General features: G+C 35.9%; 1 protein-coding gene across 2 annotated transcripts in view; it reads left to right on the top strand.

The window, feature by feature from the left end:
• Window positions 1–4,420: 4,420 nt before the first annotated feature.
• The window catches only part of LOC149837050 (uncharacterized), an 81,144-nt gene continuing 60,371 nt past the window's right edge, over window positions 4,421–25,193 (top strand). Inside the window, exons 1-4 of one of the 2 annotated variants that reach the window (XM_090005783.1) lie at window positions 4,421–4,536; window positions 9,415–9,549; window positions 9,653–9,706; window positions 17,304–17,345. In XM_090005783.1, the coding sequence (XP_089861909.1) occupies window positions 9,459–9,549; window positions 9,653–9,706; window positions 17,304–17,345 (187 nt within the window). In that variant the 5' untranslated portion in view covers window positions 4,421–4,536; window positions 9,415–9,458. The remainder of the gene's footprint in view (window positions 4,537–9,414; window positions 9,550–9,652; window positions 9,707–17,303; window positions 17,346–25,193) is intronic. The other variant, XM_090005784.1, reaches the window with a different exon arrangement.

Raw genomic sequence — 25,193 nt, 5'->3', positions numbered from 1 at the left:
TATATACTAGACTTTGACACTGATTTGGATCCAAAAATGGAAGAATCCAAAAAAGCTCTCCAAAGAACAAAAAAAATGACTTTCAAACATTTTCAATGACTCCTTACTCACTAGAAAACGTTAAGTGCGTGTTGAGATACAACCTTGACAACATACCTGTGACAAGAGGAAAGCAAATACTAGGGTACCTGTTTTGACTAATATAATCTACTTTCCAGTCACCATCACAAGAAATGAGGGAAACAATACAAATAATGAAAAAATAATAGGAAGGCAAGGTCAAAATAGGAAAATAAAGCATATATGGATTTTGGATTTAGGGTGGATCCAATATAAAAAAAAAAATGATCTTGCAGTGCTAAAATCCCATAATTTTTTATTTTCAATGTGTAGACAAGTAGTCTCACTGTGATCTCCATTATGTGAATCCCGAAATTTTGAAAACCAAAACAAGGGTATTTTAGAAAAGGGTTTAGATTTGAAAATAGATCTCGATATAAGACTAGTGAGAGATGTGGGGTTCACTCTTTAAGTTGTGTGTCTTTTCTTCTTCGTTGAGTAGGGATAAACCACACAAAGAACTCGAAATCTTTAATATATTGGCTCTATCTTGCAAGGGACAATACCTCGTATGCGAATCCTAAAAGAATACGAGCATGATGGTGTGAGTCAACATATCATGGCTCAAAAAAATCCAATATTTGACAAATATGCTAATGTTAGAAAAATCTACACTTTTATAATTAATAAATAAAGTAAAAAGTGTACAAAAATTGAATATCACCTCAAGCTTAGGCAGCCCATTCCTATGATGATAACGAGCACGACAATAATTTGACAACACCTCCACAGGGCTCGACCTTAGGGAGCTTCGAGTCCAGTATGGTTGGACCCTAAGACTGGATCTAAAACTAGGATAGTTGGTTAGTGGGCATATCAGAGTAGGGATGACCTAGACTAGGGTGGGCTCTCATTGCAACAGGGTCTCTTTACTTTGGTTCTAGATGCTATGGGTGAAAGCCTATGCCTCTATTTATAGATTTTCTAGCAGGTTATTATCTTGATCCTATTGGGTTTGGGGTCCAAAGATCTAGATCTAACTTGAATGACATGGTGAGATCCTATTGGTTTAAGACTTTTAAGTCTCTCTTTGATTGGCGAGAGTTACCTAGATTAGGGTCTAAGGTTATGGGATGAGCGGATAAGTTTCTAGGGTTACAAAATAATGTCTAGGTCCGTTGGTCAAATTTTAGAGCTTTTCAGATAGGAATATGAGTTTTTTGGAGAATTATCCTTAATTTGAACTTGAATCTAAACCAAATGATGGTAAAACCATGTTGACCACAAGTCATGGTGATGACATGTGGCTTTCTTATGAGAAGTGGGTCATTCTTGATGACAATTGGGACATTCTTGACGACAAGTGGGCTTTTGGGCCAGTGCTGATGATAATTCATCCAATACTAATGACAATTCAAATATTGCTAATGATATTTGACTTGTCATCAATGATAAACGAATATTGCACTGACATGATAACTTGTTTTGGGCATATCTTTCTAAACAAATATGAGAATTAGGCATGATTTGATGCGGTAAAAAGCTAACATCCTCGATGTTATTTCGGGGTGCATGCTATTAAAACATTGTGACACATGATTGATGAATGTTATTGTGAAATTATATCTTAGCCTTTTGATGGCAACCAATGAATCATAATCTCATTGATACTATTTTCTATCTCATTTGAAGAAAAGGTTTTTCAAATTAATTTGAATAATCTATTGATGTTTCATTGATAACCAACAATAATGATTGCATTGATGTCGTAGCCCATCATTATTCTTAAAACATTCATATTACAATTAGCAATTTAACACTACAGGTGGTCATACAATACATAACTTATTATTCAAACAAGCTGGCACACTTATGCTAATGATAGGAGAGTGACAGAGGTTGTGATAATCATATCCAAACTGTTGGACAACTCAGCTGGCTGTTTGATATTCAACTTCATTAATGTTATGCAACCAAATATTTGTCATCGAGGTTCATATCTTGAACAACTACATCCTCTTCAATTATATCTTTCCTGTAGAGGCATCAAGTTACCTACAGAATAAAGTTTCATTCATGGTTAGTCGTATATTGTATTATTTATAAAAATATAATCACTTTTTCAACATGTGCTTCAGTCAACACATATAAAATTTTTTTTTCTGATATTTCTCTACAACGTGTGACCTGGTCCATATAGCAATAAATAAAAATCAAGGGACTATGCCATGTCCAAGGAGCCCTTTAATGGATATCTACTCCTATATCTAAACCACAAGGATCAATACATGAATTAATACACAAACTAGAATTTAAAGATACGGTGAGGCAAAAGGGGTTGAGGATAACAAACAAAACCCTAAAATGCGAATAGAAACCCTAAAATGTGAACCATCAAATTTTGAATACTTAAGCAACATATTCAATGCTAGTACGAACATTCACAAAAAATGAAGAGGGTCACATTTAACTCTTTCATCTTCCACCCATCATTTTCAAGTCTCTCACTATGGTGTGGTTGGCGCTCCTCTCTCTCACGCACATATAAACACACATTTTTTTTTACATTCTTCTACTTAGTTAGTCTCATGCTACACAAACAAGCAAAAAGAAAGTTAGCATATCAAAACTTCTCATAGGCAAAGTTTTTTTTTCCTATGAGAGTTTTTTTTGCTTTAAAATGTGCCTTTAAAGAAACCAGATAAGATTGAAAGCCAAATTCCCAAGAGAGCGAAATTTTGGGAGTAGTTTGAGTTTTTCTTATTTGATTGGTAACTTTCAGTTTTAAAGATTTGAATATTATAATAAGAGGTCACAGGTGGATAGTATTATTGTATTGCTAAATATAAGGGGATATAATGTTATTTTTAGTAATATCTCTTAGAAATGTAAGGATAAGAATAGAGAGAGAGAGAGTAATTGCCATTTAAACTGTTGCCTAGGTAAATGGTAACTATTCTGTTAGATAAAATATTACAAAAATACATGATTATATACTACACTTTTATGATTTGAAGATAACATGCATACAGATTCAAACAAATATATGATTATATACCAAAAGCACATGGCATGAGTGTTATTAAAAAAAAAGATCATAAAGAATTCAAATTTTGGCATCCAATAAACTTGCTTATGCATATATATATATATATATATATATATATATATATATATATATATATATATATATATATATATATATATATATATATGTGTGTGTGTGTGTGTGTTTATTTGGTTAGATAGATTGTACCTACAATTTAGTTTGAATCTCACTATGCAAGTTGTTTTGACACAATCTAACATGCATGATATATGTGTTCAACTTGCTTGATTTAGTAGGAATCGACTCTTGGATCATGTTTTTTCAATGAAAAAACATGCTTTTATAAGTAAAAAAAATTCAATGTCATCATAACTGTTGATTTTTGGATTGCTAGACAAACTTGTATCCAAGTCAAATTCTGCTGTTCCAATAGCCAGTTCCCACTAAACAAAACTTTTAGATCACATCTATGGTGTTAGATGTGAAAACAAAAACCAAACAAGAGGGTTCCACCTTATTTGCTAGGTAGTTTGCATATGCAAATGACTGGCAGATCTTATAGGAGACCGTGCAACATCTGTAAGACTGTAATCAATGATGTTTGGGTGAAATACATTCTTTCTCTAACAATCAAGGTTTTTATTGAACAGGCTTTACATATTATATTTTTATAATTTATTTAGTGAGCAACATATTTTATATTATGAATTTTCGATATTTAGATGCATTTTTTAAAATGCTAAAAATAAATGGCCGACGATGCTTTGATGCTTTGTATTGTAAAATTGTGAGCCGTCCATTTTTCATGTTTCTAAAAACATGTATAGATGTAAAATCTTCATGCCAAACATATTTCTCATTAAATACACTATAAAAAACAAACAAATAAGGCCTGATCAATGAAATGCTAGAACACCCCAAAAAAAAAAGAGCCGATCATCAATGGTTATAAATGCATTTTCCTTTGGTTGCACGGTCCTCAAGAACATGAACTTGGTCATGTTTGAACATACACACTTCACAAACTTGGTCATGACCTAAGTAGCGTGGAAGCAAACAGAACATGCTTGGCATTATAAAATGGAAATTTTATAAACACACGCCTAAGTTTTAGCCTAACCACGAAAACAAGACTGACCTTTTGAGAAATTACAAATATCTGCCTGGTTAGTAAAATAATTCTCAGACACCCACCTCCTTTAACTTAGGGTGGTTTACCATGGTCAAAGCATGGTTAAAATTCAGGCAATTACTGTATTACCCCTTTCTCTCTCTCTCTCTCTTATTTGAAACCTTACCAAAACCCCAACTGAAAACTCATGGTCTTCCCCAACCCGCTTGAGCAGCGCCGGAGCTCGTGTCCCTTCCTGGTTAGATCGACTCCATCCCTCCGACCGGCGACAGAGGTTGGCGGACGGAGACGCTAGGTACCTCTCTCTTTCTCTATCTCGCGGAAGATCGGAAGGAGGCGGGGGGGTGGGAGGTGGGTTGCTCCAAGAGAGCAGTCGCTTTTTTCCCTCTTTCTCAGTGCTCTCTCTGACTCTCTCTCTGTGACAACCGAAAAGGGGGAGGAGGAAGGTTGGATCCTTCAAAAATAAAAAAGAACTCGTAGGTTTTGATGGGGTTTTTTGGTTATCTAGTAGAGAAGCTAAATGGGGAATTCTGAATTTTTGATATGCTTCAAAAATTAAAAAAGAACCCTAGTTCTAGCTAGGTATTTGTTTTTTTTGGGGTTCTGATTTTTGGGTGAACGGTAATGACGTGATGGGGTTTTCCAAACATCTATTGAAATTGTGGTTGTAAATTTCTGTTGCTTTGTTGCTTAATTGTTTCTTTGCTTCTTAAGATAAATTGCTTTATTGGTTTGTTTACAAATTGATTTTTGTCAGCGAGTGACTGAGTGCTTCAGTGCTTGACTGGTTGTGACTGAGGGGGCTGCAAGCTTGGAATTGTGAACACTTATTGGAAAGATTTAATTACTTCATTGGCAAATAGCAATGTACAAGGTTATGTTCCTCCAAGTTCTGAAGAACTCTGAACAACAATTCTCAAGGAAGAAAGAAAGACATTATGCTGAAAAACTATTACACTATAAAAAGCTGTCTTGGATGAAAATGCAGTGTCCATTGCTTCTGATGGATGGATAGATAATCAGAAGCGTCCTTTGATAAATTTTATTGCAGCATCTATTAAAGGACCAATTTCTCTAAAAGCCATTGATACATATGGGGAGTACAAAAATGCTGCATACATGAAGAAACTATTTGTTGGTGTTGTAAAAGAAGTTGGACCTGAAAAGGTTGTGCAATTGGTCATTGACAATGCGATGCTTTGCAAATGTGATGGTTTGTCATTAGAAGATGAATTTCCTCACTTATATTGGATGCTATGTGTAGAAAACACATTAAATTTGGCTATAAAGGTATATGTAATCCACCAAGCAAGGAGAAAAATGCAAAGGCCAATGAGTTGTGTGTCTGTCTTGAAGATTTAAAGAAGGATGCTTGATTTATAAGAAATGTTATAGTGAATCACCAACATGCATTTTCACTCTACAACAAGTATGCCTATCTAAGATTGCTCAAGATAGGTGAGACAAGATTTGCATCAATAATATTGATGATCAAGCACATTAATCCGGTTTGAGATTCTCTCATTCAAATGTTTACAAATGTTGATTGGAGGTTTTGTATAGATCAAGTGCTGAAGAAAAGGCTCAAATTATAAAAGAAGTGTATTGTTGATGATTTGTGGTCGGAGAAAGTGTTAAGAAATATGCATTGTATTATATACCTAAGTATACTAAGTTATACTTATAGGCTTTTTCCTTTGTATTTCTTTTGTATTTTCTTTCTCATTGTAATTCCAAGTATACTAAAGTATACTTATTGTGATTTAGATTTTAGTAAAAGGATAGCTTAGGATAAGTATACATAGTGTATACTTTTAGGGTAGAATAGGGATTTTTTTTTTTATTATTATTAGTCATTAATCATTATTTAAGATGACTACATTTTGTAAATTTATTTATTTTTTTACTTTTTTGGTCAAATGAGATTGACCAACTAGCCATTGGGGTTTGTAACGGCTAGTTTGACTAGTCAGCCATTAGGACTAGCTCTAACAACTAGTTTGACTACTTATGTCTTCCTGCATATATTGCTCATCCTTTTGTTGTATAGGTGAGAGGATGAATATATATAGTGCGTGTGTGCATGAGTGTTGTAGTGAGGTTGACTTGTATATTTATGTGAATATTTTTCATTAATAAAATATTTATTTTTTTATGTCTTGTTTTTCCTCGTGGCTATGTATGGTTTATTGTATGTAGCCAAATGTATTATTAGAATGCATTTGAATTTCATTTATGTTTGATAAAATTGTTGTTATTCTTTTGTTTTTCTTGTGTCTCAGATTTCGTGCAATTTCGTGACAGAACATTGACTATTTTTTTGGAATTTATGTGACCAATACGGGAGATACTACGATGATTGGATGGATGAGAGATTCGTGGTGATCTTGTATCGTGCAAAGTGCACAATGATATAAAAGTGTTTTGAAAGACCAATTCATGTCAAACTAAACTAAAATGGTTACATCGTTTCTTTTACGAAACAATGGAGTTGGGGTTTCTTTTGAGAAACCAATACCCCTTTCATCGCAGCCGTACTCTTAGATATACACGACATCTTTGTACTACAATGATTGGATGAGAGTGTTAAATTGTATCTCTCTTATATATATATATGTTTCTCTCTCTTGTAAAACCCGCAAGGGTATTATAGTCATTTCCTCTCTTTTGCCCATATTCATAATTATGAATATGCTGTAATGTTTTTGTACTTTTACTTTTTCTTCTTTTCTTTTTTCTTTTTCTTGTTTGTTGACTCAAGTCAACTTGGAGGGGGCTCAACACTAGCTGTTGGGCCTCTCCAACAGTTAGAATTCTAACCGTTGGAGGGGCTCCAACAGCTAGTGGAGCCCCTCTAAGGCCCCTTGCTAGCTTATAAATAGGGGAGTTTCCCCTTTGTAAAAACCACTTCTTGGAGCTTTTGTTCTCCATTCTTCTCAATAAAATTCTTTATATTTTGTATGCCTTTGTGCATTTGCGTTTATTTATTGTACCTTTGTGTACATTTGTTCTAAGTGTTCTTGTGCATTTGTGCACATTGGTGGTGTTGTGCTTATCGCACACTTTATCTCCTTTTTGAGATATTTTTCACAGAGAGGTTCGTGTAACCTCGAAGCGTGCGAATGACACATTGTGAAAATCAAATAATGGTGATGATTCGCCTTCATAGGCAAGATGCTCGGGCTATTTTGAAAGACCAGAGCATGCCGAATGAGTTTTCAGTTAAATAAAACTTGACGCATCCATTCGTCCTGCTGTTTTCTGTCAAGGGAGAGGATGAGATGATACAAAAACTCCGACGGATAGGTTGTTAACAACCACCCCTCGGGCAAATGACTCGGTGTTCCCAATCATCGGAGTTAAGGGACGGAACTACAAAAAATTATCGTAATTGGTAGATTCTATGGATTTTTGCAGAAGTTGGATGCATCTCTTGAACAAATGGACTTTCGAAAATCTTCTCTCGGTCACCGATCGTTCTCTTAGGAGCGGACTCTGCTAGCTACCCGGGGTATTGAAAATACATGGCATAATAAACCTTCCGATTAGTTTCAGTTGTTTATACGTTTCGCGACTATGCCTACCCGCAGGCCAGTTAAATATCGAAATAAAGTTATCTTGCTCACATCACTTGTTGAAATGCATATGTTAGAATTGTCTACAATTACTTATTGAATTAGTATGAATTAAATGCATATGCTAGAATTGTCTACATTACTTGTTGAATTACGTATCATGTATGAATTAAATGCTTATGCTAGATTTGATCTATATTGTTATACTTGTGCACCTACCATTTTTTCATAAAACTAACTCGTCTTATAGGTACAAGTGATTATTAGGTCGGTACGACAAGTGATGGCATGATAACGTGATGGTATCAAGATGAGACTCTTTTCCTGACGTTTTGCTCTTGAAGACATTTCTGTAATTTTGCATAAGGGTTTTCTTAAAAATTCTTCTTTTGTATAAACTGTATTTTTGCTCTATTTGGTTTTAAATGTATGGAGTTTTAAATCTGTTGTGTAAAGGAAAGGTTTCACAATTAATGTGCCCAAGGTTCGTTGACTTGTTATTTCAAAAACATAATTTTTTCTCTGAATTACTATTTAAAACTCTGATAAAGTAATGATTACAAAGCTTTCAAAATTTTTGAAAAAAGTTACAAGTCCGGGATTTTGGGGGCATTATACTCCTGCCACCATGTAGAGACTGACCCTTGTTACTCCTTAGCCGGCCTTTGACATTCCCTCAACTGCAATCCTTTGGAGAAGAGGTCGAGGTAATGAAAGCCATGGCTGCGACAACTCTTGTTTCCTAATTTTAGGGTTTTCATTCCCCTGCATATCAAATTTGCGCTTCATGTTTCTATTTGGCTTGCAATTTTTATTCTCACCACTTGGTTAGTTTGATTGTTCGATCACTAGAATGCCACAACTCATAATCAATGAGTTTTTGGGTTCTTCTGATGAAGATGTGATAAGCGTGATATATAGGCCCTTTTTCCGGCTAGAGTTTTCTTTCCTTCTCTTTGTTGGATTTTAGGCCTTTGAATTCCTTTGTGGAAATCTTGGTGATTAGTTACCCTGCTTTTGAATTTGTCAAAATCAAATTCTGATGGCTGTGGAGCTCATGACTACAAAAAGTCGTCTTGGTCACCTATCCAGGTTCACTCTGTTATAATAGACAAGATTTTGAATTGAGTGGATGATGCCCTATGCCCTTTTTATTCCTGTCATTCTTAGGGCATTACCAGGCAGAACACAATGATACCCTCTTAAAGGTGAGAAGCATTAGGAAGCATTCTTGAATCTATGGATTGGGTTTTCAATTAATTTTAATAGAGAAACTTTCAGCTGGGATGTGATATCAAGCTACCTCATTAGGTCAGCATTCTCCGCGACAACCGACTTGCGGTTGCATCGTGAGAGAAGTATTAAACTTGTGCTTCATGGTCCATGGATGAATGCATATCACTCTCTAATTGTTTGTCCTGTTGTTGGGATCTCATATGTTTTTCGGTAGCAATCTTGTTAACTAATCAAAGTAGAAAACCAGTGGCTTCAGATGTCTTTTTTATTAATTTTTTCTGAACCTTGATTTTAACTTTAATTTTAGTTCCTCTCCTATCAGTTCTCATACAATATGATGCCTTTGTTGGTTGAATTTTTAGGGGTGTTAGATTATGACCATTGGACTTGAATATCTTATAAAACAATGAATCCCCTTGGGGAGAATGATGAAGCTTATGGGGATGTCTTTATCGATGACCATGACATCATACATGCAGAAACACTTGATGATGAAGGTAGCTGTTCTCATGGAATGTCTATTGGTTGTTAGTATGTTATCTCTTTCACCTTTTTGTTGCTATATTTTCATTTTTCTTTTTCTTTTTTACATGCAACTAGATCTTCCTGATGCCAATGATGGAGTGGACTCTGATGCTGATGATAATAACCTAGGTGAGCTTTGAATGGCTAGTTGGGATTTTGCTAATCGATGATGAAAAATAAATATAAAGTTTTGAATATCATTGCTGCTTCCATTTCATGTTTCTTCATTGATTAAAATTGTGTTTCTTTTATGAAAATTATTTTTGTATTTCTCTCTCGTTGTTTTCTCAGAAGCTGATATTTAAACATTTTTTAGTCAGTCAATAGCACATAGATGTTGGAATTGTTTCTTAAATATATGTTATTATACAATTTTTTTAACGTTTTTTTCCGTAATATTACATAGCATGTGAATACTAAATGGAACTATGGTTATTTGTGAAACTCTAATTTCAGTTTATTCGAACATAGTGTCACAAAATGGCACATAATCCTAGACACAAGAAAAACAAAAGAATAACAACAGTTAACATAAATGAAATCCAAATGCATTTGGCTAGATACAATAAACCATACATAGCCATGAAGAAAAACAAGGCATAAAAAAATAAATATTTTATTAATGATAAATATTCACCCAAATATACAAGTTAACCTCACTACAACACACACACACACACACACACACACTATATATATATATACATCCGTCCTCTGACTAGTCAAACTAGCTATTAGAGCTAGTCCTAACAGCTAGTTTGACTAATGGTCAAACTAGCCATTAAAGCAAATCCTAACGGTCAAACTAGCCATTACAAACCCCAACAACTAGTTGGTCAATCCCATTTAACCAAAAAGAAAAGTAAATAAATAAATAAAATTAAAAAATTTAGTCATCTTAAATAATGACTAATAATAATAAAAATAAATCCTAAACTATCCTTTTACTAAAATCTAAATCACAATAAGTATACTTGGAATTGAAAAAGGTGAATAGTGTTTCGGGTCTGGATCCTGTACCAGGCCCGAATTACTATTCACCTGTCCAGACTCAAGTTCATTCCTGTATAAGTGTAACTTGTTTTATTTCTTTTGTATTCGGGTTCGGATATTACACCAAACCCGACCCGACCCACTGTATATACTTAAGTATATTAATACCAACATTAGGTCACGATTTCATAAGTGAAATCGTGACAGCCGCAGTCGTGTTTTGCATCCCTCTTCTCGTCTCTCTCTCTCCCTCTCTCCTTTTCTGTTTTCTCTTTCTTAATGCAGGTACAAACGAAAATCTAACATGGTATCAGAGCGTAGATCGATCTAGAGGCAAAAAAAAAAAGGTTCTGGCTCGTGACAAAGATCAAGAAATTGAGGTTTTCGCTGTTCTTCTTCGTCTCCTCTTTTTCTCTCATCTCCTCTTTCTGTTCTTCGTCTCCTCTTTTTCTGTCCGTTCCTCTTTCATCTTTCTGAAACCTCTTGTGTACTCACACCCCACGTGAGTTATCTCTTTGTGAATCTGTGATTCACGTGAACCCTATTCACGTGAATCCAGATCGTGGGTTGACAACAGCATTTCACGTGAACTAGTTCACGTTAATCATCATTTTTCTCCCAGGCATTAAACTCGTGAATTGATTCACGTGAGACATTAAACTCACCCTTATTAATTGTTTGATTCCATTTTTCTTTTCTACATTCTCTAAAATTTTATCTCTGTACCCTCGGATGCTATAGGGTTTCTCTTGATTCCTATGTTTGCTGTGCATTATTATTATTCTTGATTATTCTTTACTGTACTAAAAAAAAAAGGAAAAAGGGATACGTGACTTGTGATTTTTTTTTCTCTTTTCTACGTAAGTCTTCTTCTTGGTGCATAGAAAAGTTCAAGTTCCTTCATCCTCTAAACTTAATCGTCTGTGATCCTCTGACAGCCCCCCCAAAAAAAAAAGGAAAAAGGGGTGTTGGACGAGGGTTGAACATTTCTGTTGATTCTTAATCTCTATGGATCCCTATCACTCTCAATCAAATCTCTCTTCGAGTTTTCTTAACCAACTTGTTTCTGAGAAGTTGAATACCTCAAATTTCTTGATCTGGAAGAGGCAAATTATTCCTTTCATAAGGAGTCAAGGCCTCTTAGGCCACCTAGATGGAACCACTCCAGTTCCACCAGAATTTAGTCCGAGAGAAGAAAAAGATGATAAAGGGGTGAGTTCCATCGTGTATGTCAAGAGTGCTGAATTTTTCAATTGGGAAAGAAAAGACCAATTAGTTGTTGCATACATCACATCAACCCTGTCTCAAGAGATCCTCCTTGCCATTCCTGACAATTGTACAGCTCTACAACTCTGGGAACGACTGGTTCAGACGTATTCGCAGGTTTCTCAAGCAAGAGTAGTTTTTCTAAAAAGAGAATTTCAATTGTTAAGAAAAGATTCCATGACCATCATGGAATATTTGAACAAGATGAAGGTGATCACAGATCAGCTTGCAGTTATAGGGTGTGCCGTTAGTGACAATGACATGGTACAACAAACCCTGAGTGGATTGGGGTCCGACTACAATATGATAGTCACTTCACTATTGTGCCTCCCTGTTCTTCCTACCTTTGATGAGCTACGAGCCAAATTGATCCAGTATGAAATGACTCTGAAGGGATTCTCTGAAGAAACTCATAATCATCCAAATTCTCAAGAAGTTTTTGTTACAGGAGTGACTTATGGTAGAGGACGAGGACGAGGAAGACAAGGGCGAAGTGGGCACGGAGGGCGTGGTTTACTTCCCACTCCAAACATGTTTACTCATGCGCAAGGAACAAGATCTATCCCTACTTGCTTTCTTTGTAACAAAAAGGGGCACATCAAGGCGAATTGCTGGCATAATCCAGAGAATAAAGGAAAGAGTCCACAGATAGAAACCAAGAGAAAGTTCACAAATACCAGAGACAGTGGAGAGATTAAAGATTTGCTGATATCTGCCTTGTCAGAGTTAAAGTTGAAGCAGAGTGATGAAGGCACTTGGTTTGTCGATTCCGGAGCAGCGACTCATGTGACAGGCGATGCAGGTAAAATTTCTAACCCTATCCCTTATTTTGGAAAAAGTAAGATTGTCACTGGAGATGGATCCCACCATCCTGTTTCACATGTTGGAAAGACTGTCATTCCCATGTCACATTCCACTCTTACTCTTTCTGACGTTCTTCATGCTCCTGACATTAAGAAAAATATTGTCTCCGTCTCCAAACTTATTGATGATAATAATGCTTCAGTCGAATTCACTCCCTTCTCTGTGCAGGTCAAGGACCTACGCACGAGGGAAACATTCGCTGAAGGGAAGAGACGAGGTAACATGTATGTCTTTGAAGAAGCTCCATGTCATGATGTTCGCTCTTCTCACCTGACTTCGAAGCCTTCATCAGAGTCGTGTTCATCCTCTTCTGCCAGTGTTTTTAGTATCTCTGAATGTAATAAGCCATTCTTATGGCATAGTCGGTTAGGACATTGTGGGAGTCATTTTATTGAGAAACTTGTTTCTAATAATCTCATTCCAAAGGAAAGTCTTAATGGGGATGAGAGTAGTCATAAATGTTCCAGTTGTCTTTCATGCAAGAGTCATGTATTACCTTTCCATTCCATTAATAAGAGAGCTTCAAAACCTTTTGAGATTATTTGTTCTGATGTGTGGGGACCCGCCCCAATTGTCTCTGGGTCTGGAAGCAGATATTATCTAATCTTTGTTGATAGTTATTCTCGATACACCTGGATATATTTCTTAAAACATAAGTCAGAAGTCTTCTCTTTGTTTCAAAGTTTTCTTTCTTTGGTTAAAAACCAATTTTCTGAGTCTATTCAGTTTTTCCAATGTGATGGAGGAGGGGAATTTTCATCCCGTGATTTTATTTCTTTTCTTCGAAATAACGGAATAGGAAGAAGGGTGTCCTGCCCTCACACTCCTCAACAAAATGGGATTGCTGAACGAAAACATAGGCACATCGTTGAAAGTGCCATGAGTATGCTTCATGACAGCAATCTTCCCATCGATCTATGGACAGAAGCATTTCATTCTGCCGTGCATGTGATAAATAGATTGCCAATGGTTGTTCTGGAGAATAAGTCCCCTTATCACTGCCTCTTTGGAGCTCATCCTAGTTATCAGGATCTGCGTGTTTTCGGATGTGTTTGCTATGTGCATATTGATCGGTCCCTGAGAAACAAGTTTCAAGACAAGGCCCAGAAGTGTAGGTTTGTGGGTTACGCAGATGACTACAAAGGATATAGGTGTTATGATCCCATCAACAAACGTATCAGAATCTCAAGAAATGTTGTCTTTGATGAACAAAATTTTGATGACAAAGCTGATGCAACGAATATACCAACTGAAGTTTACTATCCTTGGTTGAGTTCAGAACTTTTTGCTAACTCCAGTGAAGCATGTTCATCAGATTGCGTGCAGCGAGAAGAAGAGATGTCTGAAAACACTGAGACGTCGGGGCCACATGATTCAGAAAAAATACCGGGCAGATACAAAGGCATTGTCTATTCTAGACAGAGACCGATAACATTAAGCCATTCAGATCATGTCCCAGTCAGTAATCCGACTCCTTCTCACACTCTTGAGGTCAGAAAATCGAGCCGCATACGACATCCCATTGACAGGTGGGTTAGTTATAACAACTTCTCCTTGGATCTTCAACTGTTTTTAACTGCTCTCAATAAGGAAGATGAGCCCACTATATACTACCAGGCAGCCACTTCTACCAAATGGGTAGAAGCCATGAATGATGAAATGCAAGCTTTACATGAATGTGGAACTTGGGAAGTTGTTCCCAGACCGCCTGACAAAAATGTTGTCGGGTGTAAATGGGTCTACAAGATAAAGTACAAGCCAGATGGAACCATTGAACGATACAAGGCAAGGCTCGTGGCAAAAGGATTTACTCAAGAAGCAGGGCAAGACTATGATGAGACCTTTAATCCGGTTGTAAGAATGGGAACAATTCGGATTATTATCTCTCTGGCTGTTGAGCATGGGTGAAAGTTGAGTCAACTTGATGTAAAGAATGCTTTCTTGCATGGGGACTTAAAGGAGGAAGTGTATATGGAGCAACCCCCTGGATATCAAGAACAAAATTGTAAAACCCATGTGTGCAGGTTAAAGAGAGCTATCTATGGTCTGAAGCAAGCATCTCGGTCTTGGTTTGATAGCTTCTCACTAGAGATTCAGAAACATGGATTTTCACGTTCCATGATGGACCACTCATTGTTCATTTTCAAAAGTCAGACTGTGACCACTCTGTTATTAATTTATGTCGATGATATTGTTATCACAGTAACTCTGCGGTCCACATCCAAGAAGTAAAAGATTTACTAGGTCAGAGGTTCAAAATGAAAGATCTTGGAGCTCTACGCTATTTTCTTGGTGTGGAAGTTGATAATCAGACTCATGGCTTGACACTCACTCAGCACAAGTACACCGTGGATGTTCTCTGCAAGGCAGGCATGCAAGACTGCAAACCTCTGGGAACTCCGAGTGTGCTTCATCAAAAACTTAGCGTCCATGATGGAGATCTGTGTGATGACCCCACCAGGTATCAAAGCATAATAGGAATGTTACAGTATCTCACATTCACTAGACCTGATATTGTTTATTCAGTCAATCAAGTGTCTCAATTTATGCATGCGCCACGTACTGGACATATGGAAGCAGTCAAGAGGATCCTTAGATATCTGAAAGAGACTATTGGTGATGGACTGACATACTCACCACAACCATATGGCAAAAATGAACATAGACTCACTGTATATTGTGATGCAGACTGGGCAGGAGATCCTGATGAACGAAGATCTACATCAGGATATTGCGTCTTCATTGGAAGAAATTTAGTCTCTTGGAGCAGTAGAAAACAAAAGGCTATCGCTAGGTCAAGTACTGAGGCTGAGTATAGATCTATGGCTGCTGCTACTGCAGAAGTCACATGGATCAGACATCTACTGACTGAAGTAGGAGAAAAGATCTCCCACACTATCTTGCTAGGTGATAATCAAAGTGCTATAAACATGTCATTCAATCCAGTACATCACAGTCGTGCTAAGCACATTGAGATTGACCAACACTTTGTGAGGCAGAAAGTCGAAGAAAAAGAGATTGAGCCTGAGTTTGTTAATACTGAAAGACAAGTTGCAGACCTATTTACGAAAGGGTTAACAAAGGATCGTTTTTGGATGCTTAAAGGCAAGTTGTGCATGGTCCATAACCATGATCAACTTGAGGGGGGGTGAAAAAGGTGAATAGTGTTTCGGGTCTGGATCCTGTACCAGGCCCGAATTACTATTCACCTGTCCAGACTCAAGTTCATTCCTGTATAAGTGTAACTTGTTTTATTTCTTTTGTATTCGGGTTCGGATATTACACCAAACCCGACCCGACCCACTGTATATACTTAAGTATATTAATACCAACATTAGGTCACGATTTCACGAAATCGTGACAGCCGCAGTCGTGTTTTGCATCCCTCTTCTCGTCTCTCTCTCTCCCTCTCTCCTTTTCTGTTTTCTCTTTCTTAATGCAGGTACAAACGAAAATCTAACAGGAATTACAATGAGAAAGAAAATACAAAAGAAATACAAAGGAAAATACCTATAAGTATACCTTAGTATACTTAGGTATATAATACAATGCATATTTCTTAACACATAGGGGATGTTTAGACAGATGAAAGCATCCAGAAAAGTGGGATAAGCTGGAATATTATGTCATGGAGCACAATGCATTTTACCCAGTTTATCCACTTCTCTAGATATGCTGGTGCATTAAGACATAACATGTGATGACAGGAAATGCTGCTTCTGGTTGGACTATTTTTTCTTCACTTTCATTTTCTTTTGGCACCTTTCCTGTTCAATTTCTCAAATTAGCTTGTCACTAGAGAAGCTTATATTGCCGTTATGGACCTGTAGTTGAAACTAATGCTATATCCTCATTCAGACCATTTCTTATCTTTCTGTCTCATCATGTGCATGTTTGTGTTTTCATTTTTCATTTTAGTTTCAAAAATTTCTCATTGATATAGTCATATGTAACTTTTTCTCTCTTGGGTCTATTTGATCAGATGCAGTTATTATTTTTGCTTTTTAGAAGCAGCCCAAAGAATCCAGGACATTTGATTAGGTGCAGTGTGTTTTTCCAAGTTTTGAAAGTTTTCATGAAATTATTTCTTGTGATTTTTTCTTGCTTGGCTGGCTACCTTCATTGTTTTCATTATTAAAAAAGTGTTTCAGTGAAACTTTCCAAGCATTTAATGCTTTTATTTAGAGTTCACTTTGACGTGGTGATATTTAATATTATGCATGATGATTTCATTGGTTGCAAATGGTATCTGATACCTCATGTGCTTTTCTTAAACATGAAGCATTGATAAGTTTGTGATCTAGTGTTTAGGGTTATTGGTGAAAATATTGTTGGTAGGTCTGTATGTTTGCTTATTCCTTTTCATGCTTAATAGTTCTTTTAGGCTTGTTTGGTTTTACACAGGCGTTTTGTTCTGTTATTGGAAATATGCATGATTTAGCATAGTATTCAATCTGTCATTCAACATTATGCTAAATGGAAACTAGTCATCTAACATCAAGCTTGTAGTTTTTCAAATCCCCTTGCTCCTATTATGAAGTACTACAACTGAAGATCATGACGTAGCTAATTGGTTAATGTCTTTGTATTCTCCTGGCCATAGATGAAGCTGATGACTCTATGCACTTATTTGTTGGTCATTCTGGTAAGTTCTGTACTTTCTTCTTTTTGAGTTATCTGATGTATCATGATCAAATTGGATCAATGGTTGAGACTTTTATCCTCTGCCTAGTTGTCATGATAGTTTTTGTTTTCTAAATATTACAATAGGATGTCCTTGAGAAAACATCATATCCTGCTGAAATAATTAAAACTTGTGTGAATAGATTTTGTATAAATAAATAAAAAATGCTTTATTCATGAAGTAACAACCAATAAGAAATAGAAAATATCAAATAAATACCCAAAAATATGAGCATAACATGAATGCAACAACTTGATCTAACAAATAAAATATGAGCATTCAATAAAAAATTAAGTAACAAAATCACTAACAATTAAATTCCTCAACATCATGTCATCAACATATAATGCATATTAACACAAACTAAAAGTCACAAATCACATTAGCAATCTTTATATACAAAATTACAAACCTACACATACACACTATATTACATGTACATACACAATCTTTATATGTAGTTTTGTACATGTACAAACCCACACATACACAGTCAATTACATGCATATCACCTATCAAAAAATTATTTTAAAATAATGACACAAACTAACAATCACAGTTTGATATGCACAATCTTTACAAAAACCAATACATATACAGTCAATTACATGTACATACATAATCACATGTACAGTCAATTAATTGCAAAGAATAAGAAGAAGAAGAAGAAAAAGGAAGAGGAAAGAACAAGCGGCAACAGAGAAAGGGAAGAAGAAGAAGAAAAGGAGGAAGGAAGAAAAAAAAGAATAGAGGAAGAAGGACAATGAAAGGAGTAGGGAAGAAGAAAAAAAAGGAGGAAAGAATAAGAAGCAGCAGCAGCTAAGGAAGGGAAGAAGAAAATGGAGGAGGAGGGAAGAAAATGAAGAAGAATAACAGAGAAAGAAGAAGAAGAATAAAGGTGGAAAGAAGCAGCAGCAGCAATAGTAGAGGAAGGGAAGAAGAAAAAGGAGGGATGAAGAAGAATAAGAATAAGAAAAAAGAGAACAGAGGAGGGAAGAAGAAGAAGAAAAATGAGAAAAGAAGAAGAAGCAACAACAGAGGAAGGGAAAATGAAAAAGGAGGGAAGGAGAAGAAGAAAAGGAGGTGGGAAGAAAAATAAGAAAATCAGAGGAAGAAAAAGAAGAAGAATAAGAAGAGAGGAGGAAAGAAGGAGAAACAACAACAGAGGAAGGAAAGAGTAAAGAAGAAAAAAAGGAGGAAAGAAAAAGGGAAGAGAGAGAGAGAGGTTTGTACCTGCCGTTGGTGGTGGCCGTCGTTGGTGGTGAAAGGGGGCAAGGGTTGGGAAACAAAAGCGAGGAGACGGAGGGGGGCTGTAAACACCCCAAAATTTCCACATCCATTCTCAAACAATCCTCCTCAGGCAGTGCCAACCCTGTCAGGTCAGTGTAGGAGTCAAACCCCGAGTCAGTTTCAGAAAATCACCATTTTACCCATTTTCATTAGGAAAATTACCATTTTACCCCTAGGTCATCCCAGACCCCAGTCAGTCGGAGTCAACCAAGCTCATTGGTCGGTTCAAGACAGTTAGAATATCAGTCATCTCAAGCTCATCTGAGCTCATAATGAATAAACCATTTTCATTTCTGACCATTCTTGCCAAAATGGGATCATTTCTTCAGAAATGAGCTCGTTTCTCACTCAAATCCAAGCCAATTGTCTCCGAGTCAGTCATTCATAGTCAGTCATATTCCTCAGAGTCTAACTTGAGCTCACCAGGAGTTCAAGCGCTCCAGTTTCAGTTCAAAACCATTTCTAAGTGTCCAGGAGCCCATTTTAGTCAATTTCAGCTAAAAGAGCTGAAATTGAGCCGAGTTTAGTCAGTTGAGCTAGTGTTTGAGCCGCGATTTTAGTTCACCTCAGTATTACTGACCTTTGTTTCAGCTCAAACCCAGTTCAGGTTCGTAATTCACTTCATTCCAATGATCATTCCATACCATTTCTCTAAAAATGACAGCTTTTCTTGAAAATTCAGTTGGAAAGGTCAGTTGAGTCAGTGTCTGGTGAGTTCAGTTGAGTTCTGAAACTCTAAAACCCAGCTCAATCTAGCTCATATCAGTTCAATCCAGCTCGAACCCCAATTTTCAGTGTCACTCTGACCCAGTAGAGTCCCGAAAACCATTTCTTGAGCTATTTTGCAAATTTTATCAATTTTAATGCTTTTTAAACTGGTACAGCTGCCAATCGGGGTCTAACATCTAAAATTCTCCATTCAGGGTCTGCATTTCACATGTCATTTCTCATCATTTCATATCATTTCTTAGCATTTCATAACATTTCATCACATTTCATTTCATTTTCGAAGTCCAGAACTCCAGTTTTATAAATTTCAATCCAGATTGAGTTTTAAAAGTTTTCAGAAATCAATTTCAAACCTCGGGTTTCCAAAATTGACATTTTCACCTCGGGGGTCTAAATTTGGAAATATTTTCTCAAGAAAAATAATTTGGATTTCTTTCAAAATCAATTTTTCAAATTTTACACTGGATTTGCTTCGCAATGAGCTATTGAACTTCAAAATCCAAGCTCGTTTCAAAAACTGCCAAAAATAGCTCGTTTTGTTGGAAGCATTTTCTCGAGAAAAATAATCTGGATTTCTTTCAAAATTACATCTTCAAATTCTACACTGGATTTGCTTCGCAACGGGGTATTGAACTTTGAAATCCGAGCTCGTTTTAAAAACTGCAAAAAAATAGCACGTTTTGTTGGAAGCATTTTCTCGAGAAGAACAATCTGGATTTCTTTCAAAATTAAAATTTTATATTCTACATTGGATTTGCTTCGCAATGAGGTATTGAACTTCAAAATCCGAGCTCATTTCAAAAGCTGCCAAAAATAGCTCGTTTCGTCTGAAAACTTTCTGAAAAGACTATTTTACCCCTCTAATCGTCAAAATGAATTTCAAAATCAGAATTTGGACCCGCTCTGAGATGGCCCATTCATTTACATTTCTACTTTATTAAAAAAATGTTTCTTTTTATTTGTTTGTTTTGTTTTTATTGATTTTTATTTTTTTAATTTTATTTTATTTTAGAGATGAGGTGGGACCCACAAGGTGGTCACCCAAACCTCCAGCCCCATTTCCTTCTTCCTTCCTTTTCTTCTTCTTCTTTCTTTTCTTTCCTTTCTTCTTTTCCTTCTTCCTTCCTTTTCTTCTTTTCTTCCTTCCTTTTCTTCCTTTCTTTCCTTCTTCCCTTCATTCCTTTCCCTATTCTCCAACCCATCTCACGTAAACCCTTCTTTCCCTCTCATTCCCTTCTCATTAAACCCTAAGTTGAAAATGAATTAAGACCTAAGTTAAGAGGACCAAAAAAAAAAAGAAGAAGAAAAGGCTACGACTGCCCAAGAATTCTCATCTCAGGCCTCTCTTTCTCTCTCTCCCTTTAGCTCTCCCCTTGGTTGCTCCAGCCCTACCACAACAGCTCTCCCTTTGGCTGCAACTTCCAGCCATTGAAGCTGCCTCCACCTCCTTGGAGGCCCAGCTCAGCCGTACCAGCCCCATCGTTGCAGTCACTCCATCGGTTCAGCATCTCTTCCTTGCTGCATCTTCAACCAGCAGCTGCACCATAGCCCACCTTGCTGCATCCTTCAGCCAGCTCCACCAGGGATCCACGCCATCTTCAGTCAGCAGCCGCACCACAGCCGACAACCAAGTCTTCAGCTGCAGCCACCACACAAGACACCAACTCGTCCATCATCTCCAACTCCATCAACGGCTCCAGCTCCGCCAAGGTCCATCATCTTCCCCACCGGTGCAGCCACCCTTCTTGGCAACACAGCAGCATCCCTACCCAAGTCAAGGTAAGATCCCTCGTATCCAAAGTATTCGTTATATGCTGTACATCTGTTTTTCGTTTTTTTTTTTTAAATATATGTATTTCATAGGTTTGCTATTGAAAGAGAAGAATCCGTCCAATTAATGGACCGGATCTTCCCTTCTCGTAGCCACAAAAATAAGAATGGATATGATTCATACCCCCTGAGTTTTTCATGTTTTCTTCTAGGTTTAAATGCATTTTACGTTCTGTATATTGCATTTAATTTCATTTTTTTTATTTCTTGTTATTTAATTCAGTTTATATTGGTAGTTTACCATGTTTCGTCTTAGGTGTTTGGTTTAGTTACCATTTCATGCAGAAATTATCTTGTAAAAATTCTAAAAATTTTATTATAGTTATGTTGTCTTGTCTACGACATCATGAAAAAAACTTGAATCTATTCGTGTTTCAGAACCCATCCAAATCGGTAAAACCCTAAATCGGGTTTTCTGTCTCTCTGATTCTCCAGTTTATGCTTTTGCAGACTTTAAACTCCGGCACCACCATCGTGGGAGATCCGGATCATCCTCCAAAAATCACAGTAGATTCATAATTGAATCTACTAGTGATCTAGAAATTTTTAGGTTTTTCCAAGTAGTTTTGGCCTTTAAAAAAATCAGATTTCCCAGACTTTTGGGAAAATCTTGATTTTCCTTTGTCAGGGTATAGACAGACCCTAATGCACCGAGTCCATCCAATATGTAATCTTTCTGCAAAAACTTTCAACATGAAAGTTGTTCCTCACATAATTTCCTGTCATTTCTCAAAATTTGGGAATTTTTGGATCTGTTTCATTATTTTTCCTGGATTTTCCCTTTATGTCTAACATATTCCAATGTCCAGAAATCTCAGAGATCTAGGTCTCTGATAACAGTATGGTCTTTTCCAAACCATAACCCAAATCCCAATGGTGTCAAAAGATCAAATCTTCCTATGTTTGTTGGGGACATTTTCTCACAATTTCAGCCTTTTTCCCATCTGTCTGCCATTTTTCTTATGTTTTCTACCGAAACCTGTCTGTTTCCCCTAAATCTTAGAGTCGCCGGATTTCGATCTGACTTGCCGGAGTGGCACAGCTTCGACCATATGTCAAAACCAGAAAGTGTAAAAAGCCAAAACCCTTTCCTTACTGTCCTCTGTCACCCCATAAAATTTGGGAATTTTTTATGGAAATTTGATATCCTAAATCCCCTTTAGAATCAACATTTTAGGCAAAAATCACAAAATTTAGGGTTATTATTTGAATTTCTATGTTTAAAAATACAAAAAAATAGATTTTCGAGCTCCATTATGTTTCTAGGGTTATTTTAGGTGTCCATGATAAATTTGGTTTAATTCCAAGTTCATTTGATCCATGTGTTAGTTTATCTTTAAATTCAGAAGCGAAAATCAGGCGAAAATCAGGTTAAATTCGATGTTTTATGATATTTTCGCCATTTTAGGGTTTTTATCATGTACATAAGCATGTAGAATCATATTAGGGTTAATTTCAATGTCATTTGCATTTCATATTTTTCAATTTTGCAAAATTTATTTAAGAAAACCCTGGTTTCAAGGCCATAGTCTTGTTATCAGAGGTATTTTGGTCATTTTGACCTAAATTTCGAAATTTCAATTTCTAATTCCATAAAATATCATGCATATCATCATATTTCATCATATTATGTTTGATTTATTTCATTTGATTTTCAAATTTCCAAAATTTACAAAAATTCTTTCAGAAAACCCTGATTTCAAGGTCATTAAGGGTATTTTGGTCATTTTGACCCCAATTTCGATTTTTCAAGTTTATTTTGGAAATTTATTCATTATTTATCATGTTTATATCAAAGGGGGTATGATTTTGGGTTTATATCTGAATAATATCCGATAATTTCCTATATTTTCGGATAAATTCAGAAAAACCTACATTTTTGTGCTAACCTTGTTTTTCAGTTTTGCAGGAATATTCAAGAAGAAGACTTAGCCATTTTATTTATTTATTTTATTCAATCCAATGTAAAAATCAATGTAATATTTGGAATAAGAGTTACTTTTCTGCTTAGAATAGGGATGCATTGCATATAGTTTAATTTATGCAAATTTTAATATGTGATGTATGATTTATGCACATTATTTCAAATTCACTATGGTTTACACGAATGGCACGTGCACAAGCTCTTATGGAGTTTATAAACTCGGTGGGATTTGTATTTATGCCCATAGTCAGAATACGAAGAAAACAAGATTTATGATCTTCATATTAGACACATTCAACCTACACACTTAGGCTAACTTAAAAAATGCACTGCATTTTTCAAAAGTTCAAAAGGATTTCTCAATTCCTCAATGAAATTCCCTTTTTCAAATTCATATTCATATTCATTCATTCATATTATTCAAATTGCATTGTTTTCAAATTCATTTTCCAATTTCAATTTCAAAAAAATTCAGTTTTCTCAAGAATTTCCAAGTCTTTCTCAGGATCTGATTTTCTCAAAATCCTAAGTTTTCAAATGACATTTCAAAGCATTTCCCAAGTTCAAATCAAGATTTTCTTATGCTTTAAAATTCTCAAATTTCAAAATCCCAAGTTTTCAGAAATCCATCTTCTCAGAATTCCCGTTTTCTTGAGAATTCATTTTCCTTTTCAGAAATCCTTTTCCAATGAATTTCTTGAGTTTCTCAGAATTCTCAAATCCATTTTCTCAGAAAAACAATTCTAAATTTCAAAATCAATTTTCTAAAGTTCAAATTTTCCTGATAAATCACTTTCCAATACAAATTTCTGATTTCCAATAAAATTCAATGATTTTCCCAGGAATTCCATTTTCAAGCATTTTCTAGTCCTTTTTTAAATGCATTTCAATTTTCCAAAGCAAACATCATATTTTCTCAAACTTGTAATTTTCAAAATTCCATAGCACAAGCTTGATTCTTTGTGCATTCTAGGAAAAATAGAGCATAATTTAGATATTTTAGTCAAGTTAAAGCACATAATTGATCCTTGGTTCAATTACCCTTGGTAAAGGCGCCAGGAACGGTTGAATCTCGTACCGACAGGCGGATCCCATTCCACAGGATTTTCCCGCAAATTTTCAAAACGGAGGCGAGTAATTTTCAAAACCATTTTCAAAACTTTGGTCGAGTTTGACAAGCAAATTCGTTTCTCTCTCGCAAGGGAGGGGAAATTTTTTTTCTCATTTCTCCTCTCCAATGGGTGAAAAAGACTCCCATTTCTCTCTCGGCTTTAAACTTAATGGCTCCAACTATCACGTTTGGGCCGGAAATATGGAGACACATATTAAAGGAAATGAGCTTTGGGGCTATGTCCAAGGCCCGATTCCCGAACCAGAGCCCAAGATCACCTTGATGGAGAGAGGAGAAATAAAAATTCTTGAAGGAGAAGAAAGAGCCAGGGTTCTTGAAGATTATAATAAAAAACATGAAGAATGCGAGATGAGGAACTTCAAAATCCTCTCATGGATTTTCTCGTCCATGGAGACAAGAATCAACGTCAACATTATAAAGTTCAAGAAAGCTTCTCAAGCATGGGAATACCTTGAAAAAATGTACACTTAAGGGATTTGTTCCACAAATACTATCTTCAAAAAAGGGCCTTGACCTTTCAACAAAACGAAATGACTATTAGAGAGTATTTCGCAGAGTTGTCTTCCATTTGGGATGAGCTTGCCATGCTTGTGTTAAATTATGTACATAATCATATAATGTAATATATATTTTATATATATATGGTAATACATATACATATATTAATATATATGTATATGTATCTACTCAAATATATATATAAAATATATATTTCTATTTGTTTAGTCATAAGGGTAGTTTAGTCTTTTCCTCTATTTTTGCGCACATTCACTTTATGGATATGATTGTAATTATTTTTATTTTCTTTCTTTTTTGTTTTTTTATTTCTTTTGTAAGTGTACCAAAAGGTACCTTGGGGGGCCCACCAACATAGACGTTGGGCCCTCTCCAACGGTCACATTTG

The sequence above is a fragment of the Nuphar pumila genome, chromosome 5, assembly GCF_984573655.1.
Source record: "Nuphar pumila chromosome 5, dmNupPumi1.hap1.1, whole genome shotgun sequence".
Lineage (NCBI taxonomy): Eukaryota > Viridiplantae > Streptophyta > Magnoliopsida > Nymphaeales > Nymphaeaceae > Nuphar > Nuphar pumila.
Note: the sequence above shows the minus strand (reverse complement) of the source record. Positions and strands in the feature narration are given on the sequence as shown.